Below are 11572 nucleotides of genomic sequence, written 5' to 3' on the forward strand. Positions count from 1 at the left end.
TCTCCCTCCCTGTGTGTGTGTGTGTGTGTGTGTGTGTGTGTGTGTGTGTGTGTGTGGTCTAGCTTAAAGTTTGTCTTGTTTTCCTTGTTGCTCATCTTTTCTTTTAGTTTATTTCTTCCCCATTTCTTTACTTCTACTATTTTTTTTACCTGTTTTGTTGTTGCTTTTCTGAGTCCTTGAGATGCACTGCTCAATGTTGGCTTTAGGTTGTTTGGTTTTCTGATGTATAGGGATATCGTTGATTATATTACACAGTTTATGGAGGTTTGTTTTCACTTACTGCCACCAAATGTTTATGTTCCTCTAATTTTCCAGTTACCCATTAGCTTCTGCTCCCCGGCCACTGTTTCTACGCTTTCCATTCTTCCTATTGCTATGGATGTGTAAGTTTAGCCATTGTGTTCTGAGGAGGTGCATGATATTATTTCAGTTTTAAAAACATTACCTTAGATCAAGTGCTGAATGAGTTATCCTAGAGGATGTTCCGTGTGCTGAGTTATCCTAGAGGATGTTCCGTGTGCTGTTGAGATGAATGTGCTCCCTTCTGTTGGATGAAATGTAAGTGTCTATAAGGTCCGTTTGCTTTGTGCGAAATCCTCAGTCAGTACCTAGAAAGCATACAGTAGTCTTTCTGTGTATCTGCTAATATTGTTCTAATCAAGTTAACATATTTTCTCTAATGGAGGGAATGCTTTTATAGCTATTCATTTTTACCAGTACAACACTGGACCAGCTTTGTCATAATTGACTTGCAAATATAACACTAACTTGTTTTTCCCATACAGTAAAGTCATGCAAAATTGGTGTTTCAAACTATAGCACATGTCTGGTATATATCAAGATTTTAAGGTTTTTAAATTTTCTAGCATGCCTTGAAACTGGATCTTTTGAAAGACAGTTACCAATTGAGCAGTTATGTCTGCATTAAAGGAAGACTTTATATGGGAAGTAGATTTGATATGCTCTCTGACATCTGCATAGAGTTCAATGGATGGAAGATCCTGAAGGCAGAGAGCTGTGTGAACAAAGTCATAGCAGCGAGATTGACAGTATCTCAGGGCACAGGCTTTAAATTCTAAGTACCTGAAGTAGAGTGATGCAGTATGATTGCAAACCTTAAAAAATGTAAGCAACTGATTTATATCTGTGGTGTTCCATATTAGCAAGGTACCTTATATTGGCAAGGTTTGGAAGTGGGACATCTTCAGAGTTTGAGACAGTGGTCTGGTACATCTTCATTTGTTTGAAAGGGAAGAGAGCTGGCCTTCCATCCTACCATCTTTCCTCCCTTCCTCCCTTTTTCTTCTCTCCCCTGCCTTCTTCCTCCTTCCTCTTTCCTCCTTCAGAAGATGCAGTGCAGTGACTGGCATGCCTTGAGTTTTTAAATGAATGTGATCATTGTGTTGGCTGTCACTAGATGGCACGCATGAGCCTAATTTCTGTGTAATTCCTTTTCCCCTCCAAAGAGATTAATACTTAAAAGAGAATTGGCAACTGGATTTGAGTAACAAGATTATTAGCTTTGCCTTTCAAAAGTCACTTGTAAACCTGCAATAGTTTTTTCGAAGTCTTGCTTCATGGTTTTTTGTTTGTTTGCAAAAGCCCTTTGAAAGCACTGTGTGGTATCAGTTTTAATGCCTTAGAGTACAAAGAGTATTCTAAATGTACTTTATTACTGTGTAAAATTCAGCTGGAGTTTTCTGTTCCAGGGCTTCAGTATTTAGCATCTCTTCCTTTCAGCACATTCTAGAACAGGAGAACCCTTCTCCTACCCTTCACGCCTTCCCTTTCATTGTCACACAACTTGTGTTTCCATTTCCAACACTGTGTGGTGTGAGGTAGTATAGAGGCCAGGGTGGGACAATCTTTATGCTGTTATCAAAGGTAAGGAGCTAGAAACTAGGAAGAGGTGATCATGTCGGTGGCTGTGTCCATTCACACTGCCTTTGCTCTGTTTTGGGTGGGGATGGATAGGCATCTTCATGTCAAAGAAATGCTTTCCAGGCCGTACAGGGACTGCAGTTAACCCATAGTCTGTGGGCCAGGCACTGTGGGCAAGAATCTGATGTCATTTTTGTTTTTGTTTTTTTATCACAGCACGTGCCCTTATAGTCGCCCTCCCTTTGGCTATGGAAATTTTCCAAGTTCAATGCCAGAATGTCTTGGTTATTATGAAGACAGATACCAAAAGCATGAGGCTATCTTTTCAGCTTTAAATAGAGACTATCCTTTCAGAGACTATCCAGATGAGCACACACACAGTGAAGACTCTCGGAGCTGTGAGAGCATGGACGGGCCCCCTTACTACAGTAGCCATGGCCACGGTGGGGAAGAATACTTGAACCCCATGCCTCCACTGGACATTGGAGCCCTGGAGAATGTCTTCACAGCCCCAGCCTCGGCTCCCTCTGGCGTCCAACAAGTCAATGTCACTGACAGCGACGAGGAGGAAGAAGAAAAAGTGCTCAGGAATTTATAGTTTTAAATATGCACAGAAAATAAACATTTCTTAAAATATATTCTGGGTCAGTTGGTGTGAGAAAAAAAAAAAGCCTAGAATGCTTTGCTGAGTGTTTTCAGCCATGATCTGAGGAATCAGGACCAAGTGCCGTTCATGTCTTCCCAAGTTCTCCTTAGTGACCCTGGACTCCTGATGCCTCAGCGTAGGGATCTTAAAATCTAAAGTAGTTACTTTCATGGCTGAAATTTGCACCAACATGTGATAGCATTACGTTATCTTGGAAAATTCGAAATTCAGAAAGCTCCCCGTGGCATATGAGGACGCATGTGAGTATATCTGCACAGCTAGTGTGATTAGCGTTTTATCTCAGGGTACATTATTTTATTTTTCTGAAAAAATTTTGGTGTTTATATATTTATGGATGTTGTCAGTTTTTATGTAACATTTTGAAAATACTTTGATAACTTGTAGACATGAACTAGAACTCAGTTACTAAATTTAATTTACACTAATAACCAATTATAAGTTAAAAATGTATTTTAATGACACTGGACAGTTCCTTCAGATATATTCATTTCTGTTACTGAACATTTTATCATCATTTTAACTATCTTTCCCATTTGATATGCAATGTTATATTGTTGTTGTAACTAAATAAACAGATAAAAATGCTCTTGTTAAATGTTTTCTGTTGAGAGGAGGGAGATAAGGGCAGAGTGCTGGTGGGGTGGTTAGCTTTTATGCCGCTGCAGGTACTTTATTAGACAGCAGCAGAGTGCCACAGAACCATGTTAGTTTGTGTATTAATTATGTGTGTTATTGCTGTGACAAAATACCTGAGAAAAGCAACTCAAGGAAGGATTTATTTTGCCTCATGGTTTGATGGTGCAGTGCATCATGGGGGAACGCATGGCGTTAGGAACTGAGGTGGCTGGCCAAGTTCCAGCTGCACTCAAGAAGCAGCAGATGAATACTGGGACTAAGCTTGCTTCCTCCACATTTAGAGCACGCTGTCCCCTCTCAGTTAACCTGATCTACAAACTTCCTCAGACAGCCCAAGAAATTTGTCTCCTGTGTGATTCTAGATCCTGTCAGGTCACCAATCATGGTAAACCACAGTTTGCAAGAGGTTTGAAATTGTACCATCAAAGATATTCTAATGTATATTCTAATGCTAATTGTGCAAGTCTGCCTATGATTTAAACACTCCCCAAAGGGGTTATATTGGGTTCATCTCTCTTGAATTGAAGACCATGGAATTTACTTAACAATTCTATACACCAGTAGGCTTAACTTATAGTGAAAATCAACAAAAATGCCATTCATGATGTCACAGCTTGGCAAGTATCCATTTGTGAATAAAAAAGACCCCCTTCAGAATAAAATAAGATGGCCAGCGGTGAGGTCATTTTAAAAGACATCTACAAGGAAGAAATTGCCACAAATTAAGACACTTCCCTCAGGCATCTGTGTAAACTGTGTAAACTGAAGTCTTCTTACTTAAACCTTGTAAGTATGAGCTTCCAGCGACTGGGGGTTGGAGATGAGATTTTTGTTGTTGTCATCTGAAAGTTAATGACAAAGTATTGCTGCAAAGCTGTTGGGAAAAATATTTGTTTTCTGAGGTAAACCTCTGAACATCTTTTAAGACTCAAGAGTTATGTCCAGGAAAGCTTGCTTTAGTACTTCAGGTCAGCTGGGAACCATAATTGCCCCATAGTGGAACAGGCATTTGAGCAGATTGATGTTCAGTATGTAGCATTCACTGCTGCAGCCTTCTTACTGAACTAAAAGTTACTGTTGGGGATGCGTTATAGTTGTGGGTAGAAGGTTTGCATGTCTATAATGTCTTCAGCTTTAATAATCTTTGTGTGTGTGTGTGTGTGTGTGTGTGTGTGTACCTGTGAATGCAGGCCTGGAGGCCAGGGGATGGCATGGCTATCTTCAGTCTCGCTCACTGAGCCTGGCACACTGTCTCCGTCTTCCCTAGTTCTGGCTTACAGATGTACGCCACTGTGCCTAGCTTCTACATGCATTCTGAGGATATGAACTCAGGTCCTCAAGTTTGCAAAGCAACTTCCCCTGTTGAGCCATCATCTCTCCAGCTTTGATACTCAGTTGTTCAGCACAGGCAGTTTTGATGTAAAGAACAACTCCTGAATTTCTTGAATGATACAAATATGTCATTTTATGTGTGAACTAAAGGGAGATTATTTATGCATTTACTATCTGTTATACAGTTACTGTCTAGGAGCGATGCATACAACAGCTTGACCTTTTTTATCCTATCTCGTTTAAAAGGCTTTCATCATAGACCTTATCTTGCAGACTGATTGGTTGAGGAAATCACTGTAAAACAGCAGAAAGGTAAAGTTCATAGTTCGCCATTTCCTAATTGCCTGTTTCCAGGGTAGCCTTTCACCTCTGACTTCACAGTGTTGTTTTTAAAAGAATTATTACTCATTGTGGATATGTTTGTGTGTGTGCCATGGTGAGCCATGCCAACAGAAGTCAGGAAAGGGCATAGGATCTTATGGAGCTGGAGTTACAAGAGGTTGTGAGCCCTGTGTTGGGCTTGGAACCAAACTTGGGACCTCTGGAAGAGCAGGGGGGGGGGGTGCCTCTAACCACTATGCCATCTCTCCATCCCCTTCTACAGCTGTGCAGTAGCCAGGGCTAGGGAATCTCTTGATCACCTCTTCTCCAGTCTGGCATTTGAGGTCAGGAGTTCAGGCAGTTTCTAGAACTACAGTGTAAATTGGATTAGAAACCTGCATATTACTTAGGGAAGACCAACCACAGATAATCTTGAATGCCTACAAAGTACTCACACCTGTTCCCTTACAAGTTTTCAAGCCAATGACTAGAGGTAGGCATACGGAACACACAATCCCTCGAGGGCATCTACTTCTCACTAGGGAGGGAAATCTCAGGCTCCAAGCACAAGGGGTTTCTGACAGCCTCGTTGTCTTGTTTGTTCTTGTTAAGTTGGACTTTGTGGGACTTGTTATGCAAATAGACTCCTTTTCAAAGTGTATTATAATGTCAGTAGGCTTTAGGTGTCACTCGAAAGTTTTCAGGACTCTAGACTAAGTGCTCCAAGTATTTGCAAATTAAAAACCCATTGTACTGCAGGGAGATGGGAGGCTGCCTTCTTGAGAAGCCAAGTTAGTGAGAGGAGTGTTTCTCAGGGTGTGCTAATTAGACCCCAGCAGGTAAGGTGTTCTGACTGAATTTGGTCAATTTTGGAAGCTGGTGTCGTGCCCCACTTGAAAGACAGCAATATCCATTGACATCATAATATCATAAAAGTCTGACATCTCAGGGTCCCACGCTTACCTGTTGAGACTCCTTTTTTGTCTTAACAGTGTCTACTGACATCACCCAGGACACTCTTCGGAAAATGCTGACAAGTGACAGCTGGTGGCTTAGGTTTGGGAACTTCACACATTTATTTTCACAACAGTTAGTTAGTTACCTTAAGTGCTTTGCTAAACAAAAGCAGTGTCTGAATAAATTTTTTTTAAAAAATTGTGTCTAACAGTCTTCAAAGATGAAAGAATTGAAACTTGTAATCGTTGTAATTCACTGCTGGCTATTACACCAGGTTTTTAATGAACAGTGTATCCAAGAACTTACGGCAGCAGATGTGCTTTCAACTGTCAACCAGCTGTCAGGAGAGTTCTGCTGGGAGGAAAGTCGGAGCTACACTTGACATGTTTTTAAAAATGCATTAGGGTAAATTCACTGTACCAAGTGGGGGATTTCTTAAGGGCATTCCCACCTACTTTGACCATATTCACATCCCACTACCCTTTACTCGATTTTCCCACTAATCTCCTGTCTCCTCTTCCCTGAAAGTCTCCCCCCAACCTGTGTGTGTGTGTGTGTGTGTGTGTGTGTGTGTGTGTGTGTGTGTGTGTGATAAAATCTAGGTTCTACACATGACAGAAAACATGACTCTGAATCTGGCCTATTTTGCTTCATACAGTATCTCTCCATTCATCCACCTTCCTTCCAATGACATAACTTTCATTTGTCTTTACAGCTGAATAAAACTTTATTGTGGGGCTGCTGAGACAGTTCTGTGGTCACATGGCCTGCCTCGAAGCCTAAAAATCTCCAGTTCCAGCCCCAAGTCCCATGTGGTAGTGGACACCTGGTCAGAATCTCTACCCTCACCTCTCGTGACTCAGGCGGCTGTAAACCCTGATCCTGTCTCTAGGAGCCTCTGAGTGTACAAACTCATCCCAGGTCCCTGTTAGAAGGGCTACTGTTCCTTAGATGCACAGAATCAGTTCCTCTCCATCTGAGTGTGGCAAGCCTGAATCTTTGTAGTGGTAATCTGCTTGGTTTTTGTTTTTGTTTTTGTTTTGAGACAGGGTTTCTCCTGGCTCTGGCTGTTCTGAAGCTCACTCTGCAGTGAGACCAGGCTGGCCTCAAACTCAAAGATCCACCTGCCTCTACCTCCTGAGTGCTGGGATTAAAGGCATACACCACCACTGCCTGGCAGGATTACATCTTTGATAAGCTTATTTAGCAGTTCTTACACCTTCCCTTGACACTGCACCATTTGAACAAGGTTTTCAAGTTTGTTTTACAAACCATCTAACCATATCATCAGAAGACAGAAAAAGGGCTCTAGCCTACCAACCCTATAATGAAATCTCCAGGCACTCTCTCATTCTGACAAAAAGATTTTCTCTGTGCTGGGATGTGAGGTTGGAATTGGGTGGAAGTTACTGTTGGCATGAGAACTGAGCAGCTGGAGCAGATAGAGTTCCTTCAGGTCCAGTTTGGACCACAACATGAAGGGTGGTGAGCAGATCTCGTGGAAGGCCACTCTAGTCCCTCCTGGGCCATGCCTTGCCCTTGCCCTGCCTGATCCCAGCTCATTCCTCAGGTCTCAGTTTACACAAATCCCATGTCACCAGTGACTGCGATCCTTCATTCCTTTGGTAACAGAAATCTACAATTCTATTGTATGTGGTCATTCTGAAAAATGCTATTTCAGCCCTTGAAGTAGGGTATGGTCAAGTAGCTGAGTTCTGGACTCCTAAGATACCAAAGGATAATCCCAAAAATCTGTTTAAAGGAAGATGCCATGCCTCTCTTTGCCATTGTGACCTTCCTATTGGCTGGAATATGGTAGAGATGGCTGGGATCTCGGCAACCATCTTGGACTATAGAGGCCTCATTCTGAAAATGGTTAAGAAGAAGGAGAGCACCACATCTGGACAGAGTGGATTGTTAACACTGTATGAAAGCAAAAGAAACATCTAGCCACACTAATCCCCAATAACTTGGTTTTCTCTGTCACATGAAGCTGAACCAGACTCTTCCTAATACAGGCTTTTGTCTTCCAGAACATGCAAAAGCCCTCACAGCCTGAGCCACGTTCCTGTTTTATGTTACTACAAGGCAGGTGTGTACATCTCCCACTAGACTAAACTCCTTTGTGATCAACCAGGACCGGTGCTCTGCTCTACAGACCAGAAAGTCGTGTATTGGTGAACAGGACAACGGATGCAGCCTCTCAACGTTAGCATCACAGGCCAGTGAAATTCACTGGGCAGCAGACAAGCAGTGCTCCCCAAGTCTGCCTAAGCAGTGCTCCCCACGTGTGCCCTAAATAGTACCTAGGCACCTCTAAAAGAATAACATCCTGGTTCTCCAGAGTCTGAGTATTAAAGGCTGAGCCCTGAAAAGCCTTGTCAAGGCTCCCCAGGTGATTGTATAGCCCACTAGGAAAAGATTGGCAAATGGTGTTGGGGGACTTCCTGATAACAACAGCAAAATTTCCACTCTTCTTCCTTGCCTATGCTGCTTTTAAAGTCCAACAGTTCAGTGCCTTTCCACACTTAAGCTCAAGGCAATTGCCCAAATGAGAACTGCTCCTGACAGGATAAAGATGGAAGAGGGGTAAACAGCAGGTTCAAAATCCTCCCAGTGCCAGGGCCAGGAAGCAGGAGTGGGTGGGTTGGGGAGCAGGCGGGGGGGGGGGAGGGTATAAGGGGACTTTCGGGATAGCATTTAAAATGTAAATGAAGAAAATATCTAATAAAAAATGCTCCCAGGATGACTTGTACACTGGAAAATATTAACTGGGAAATCCTTTTATTTATTTATTTTTATTTATTTTTAGCACTGTCCTGGTGATTCTGGTCTATTACTCCAGCTACTTGGAGTGTGAGGCAGGGGGATCTCACGTCCATGGTCTACCTGTGCTACAGGGTGTGTTCAAGTCCAGCCTGGGCAATTTAGTGAGAACTTTGTCCTGAAATAAGACTCTGTAAGGGGCTGGTGAGATGGCTCAGCAGGTAAAAGCGCATGTCATGCAAGCCTGGCCTGTTGTGTTTGGTCCCTGGAACCCTATGGTGAAAGAAAAGAACCAACTCCCCAGAGTGATCCTCTGACTTCTACATACACCATGACATGCACACACATGAACTCACAACATCCTCACAGCAAAATAATATTAAAGACATTTTTAAAACTCCTACAAATAGGACTAAGCAACATAGCTCAGTGGGTGAAGGCACCTGCTCCCAAGCCTGATGACCTGCGTTCGATTCCCAGGACCTACTGGTGAAAGGACAGAGCTCTCAAAAGTTGTCCTCTGACCTCTGTGTGTTAATATATAAATAGTCAAATAGAGGGCTTTGCGCATGTGTGAGATAATACAAAAAATAGTTACTGAAATCACTTCCATCTGTAATTCTTTTGTTTCCTTGATTTTTCCCCTGCCAGCTGCTAACTGTCAAAATTTCCAAAAGAATAGCAACACAGTTCTTGTTTGAATGTGTGTTCTCTAGAGCCTAGCCCGGCACCTGAAGCACAGGGCGTACTCCACAGATGACTGAGGCACCAGTCAACAGAAGCCACACCAGCTGAGCGCTTACTGTTCTCTCCTGGCTGATGGTTTATTGTAACTACCTCCTTCAGTTCTCCTAACAAGTTCCCCCATAGGTCTTTATTTGTCCAGTTAAAAGAGGCTGTAAAGAGGTTCAAGGCCACCCAACAAATGTGTGCTCTCTTAAGAATGGAGCTCTGGCTCTCCCTGCCTTTGTTCTAGGCTTTATTGCTATCCCAGGTGTTCATTCATAGATCCATTTTTTTCTCTCTCTCTTCCTTCCTTATTTCTCTCTTCTTCCTCCTCTCTTCCTTTATTTCTGCCTCTTCCTCCTCCTCCTCTTCTTGCTCCTCTTCTTCCTCCTCTCCCTCCTCCTCCTTGTTTTGGAGGCAGGGTTTCTCTGTGTAGCCCTGGCTGTCCTGGAACTCACTCTAGACCAGGCTGGCCTCAAACTCAGAGTTCCTCCTGCCTCTGCCTCCTGAGTACTGGGATTAAAGGTGTGCTCCATCATGACTAGCCCACTTTTTTCTTTCACTGGATTATTTCAGATCTATCTTCAAGTTTAGTTTTGTTTGTGGCCCGTGAAAACATTTTAGCTGTACTTCTTATTTGGGTGACTGTGTTCCTCATGACAGATATGTTACTTAGCTATCCCATCTTGACATCTTTCTGGCCATTGGGTTTACTGATGGGCTTCAGCTGCCTGGCATTTCTACCACATGCTTTGTAGAAATTAAGACTTCTGAACTACCCCAGGATCCATAAAACCTCAGCTCCTCCCCAGAGATAAATAGTTCTCCTCCATTCTGGTTTGAAGGAAAAGAATGGTGGGTAAAACACTGCATGTCCCTTCCTAGATGTGTTGAGAAAGCTTAATGACGGTGCCTAAATGCCAGAGTACAACTGCTCCATTCCTAACATCTCATATCTAGTGTGATAGTCCAGAGCAGTAAGGAATCTAGAATCACCTCTTGCTTGCAACATGTCTTGCTGAAAAAAGAGGACCAAGCAGATGACCCTAGGAAGGCAAGTAGAAGAGACAAATGCAGATACAAGATTGATCGCCAGTCTTGGGTAGGATTGTGCCCTGGAACCAATAGGCAGTGCTCAAGTAGACCCTGGAATAGATACAGAGGCGGAATGTAAATAAAGACAATGAAAGAGATGACTGGTTAAAGACTCTCAATCCCGGCATCCAGAGAGGGACCCTGGAGTCAGCCCTTCTAACAGTCTGGCTTTGTTTAGCTTATCAAACCTGGACAGAGCAAGTCTCCTAGAATCCACCCACTCTAGTCCAAACAAGCCTGAACAAGCCCAGCACTGTCCATCAAGTCATCCGGGCATTTTGACAGTTCAGTCCCGGCCACCAGCCAAATGTAAATCAAGACCTCCAAGACATCATGCGTTAGCCACTCGTGAGGTCAGCGTCCCAGCTTTTAAAAGCACAAAGGGCCATTTAAGTTGGAAAGTCCCACTAAGCCCTGCTGAAACACACAACCCACATTCGGATCATCTTTCTGAACAGTGTCTTGCTTTGGAAGGCACAGCTGTTGCTCAGACCCCTGAATGCAGCCTGCTATTCTCCGTGGAAGCTATGACAGATTAGCATAGTTAATTTGAGATGCAGTCAAACTCTCTAGCTTGTCCCTTCCTCCAAATAGCCTCTTGAGCCCACTGCTGACTTTAGTCAAAGAATCTATGTTTGTTTGCCAAGTGGGTAACATGGGCTATTGATTGAATTTAACATATGACTTTGGGAATAGTGCCAGGCCTATGTAGACCTGGGACCATTGACTCAAGATGGAAGTTGATGCTGTGTTGTTCTGGAAATCCCAATATTCTGCTTTTGGGGAGCAGGGAGGTAGGTGATTAGAAGCAGACACTCCTCTGAGCCAATCTTCTGAAGTATGGTTTTCAGAGAATTCTCAGAAACTTGAGACATGGATCAAGGTCAAAGCCGAGACCAGGTTTATACCTGCAACAGCAGTAGCTTTCAAACTGTTTCAGGTTGAAGAAGCTCAATTAAAAGCTGCAGGCTTACTTCTTGGTCTTGGCGTGGTAGGCAACAGGTGTAAATACAACTGAGACATTGCTTCAGTGGGTTTTCTTCAGTGAAAAAAAATCTAAGGTTGATTTTATGAACATGAGTTAGATCCACAGAAGACATAACCAGTCGCTACTGGTTCTCACCTTCCATCAGCTATCCTTTCTGTGTGCAGAGGTGGTGCTGCTAGCTCCTGGGATGTGGACTTGCTCTC

At 43.1% G+C, this 11572-nt stretch overlaps 1 protein-coding gene across 1 annotated transcript in view; it reads left to right on the plus strand.

Moving 5' to 3' along the window:
- Sox30 (SRY-box transcription factor 30) overlaps nucleotides 1-3130 on the plus strand; it is a 33742-nt gene extending 30612 nt beyond the window's left edge. The window contains exon 5 of the mRNA XM_021213936.1: nucleotides 2098-3130. Within this exon, the coding sequence (XP_021069595.1) occupies nucleotides 2098-2479 (382 nt within the window). The 3' untranslated portion in view covers nucleotides 2480-3130. The remainder of the gene's footprint in view (nucleotides 1-2097) is intronic.
- Nucleotides 3131-11572: the final 8442 nt, after the last annotated feature.

Source organism: Mus pahari, chromosome 14 (assembly GCF_900095145.1).
Source record: "Mus pahari chromosome 14, PAHARI_EIJ_v1.1, whole genome shotgun sequence".
NCBI classification, from domain to species: Eukaryota; Metazoa; Chordata; class Mammalia; order Rodentia; family Muridae; genus Mus; species Mus pahari.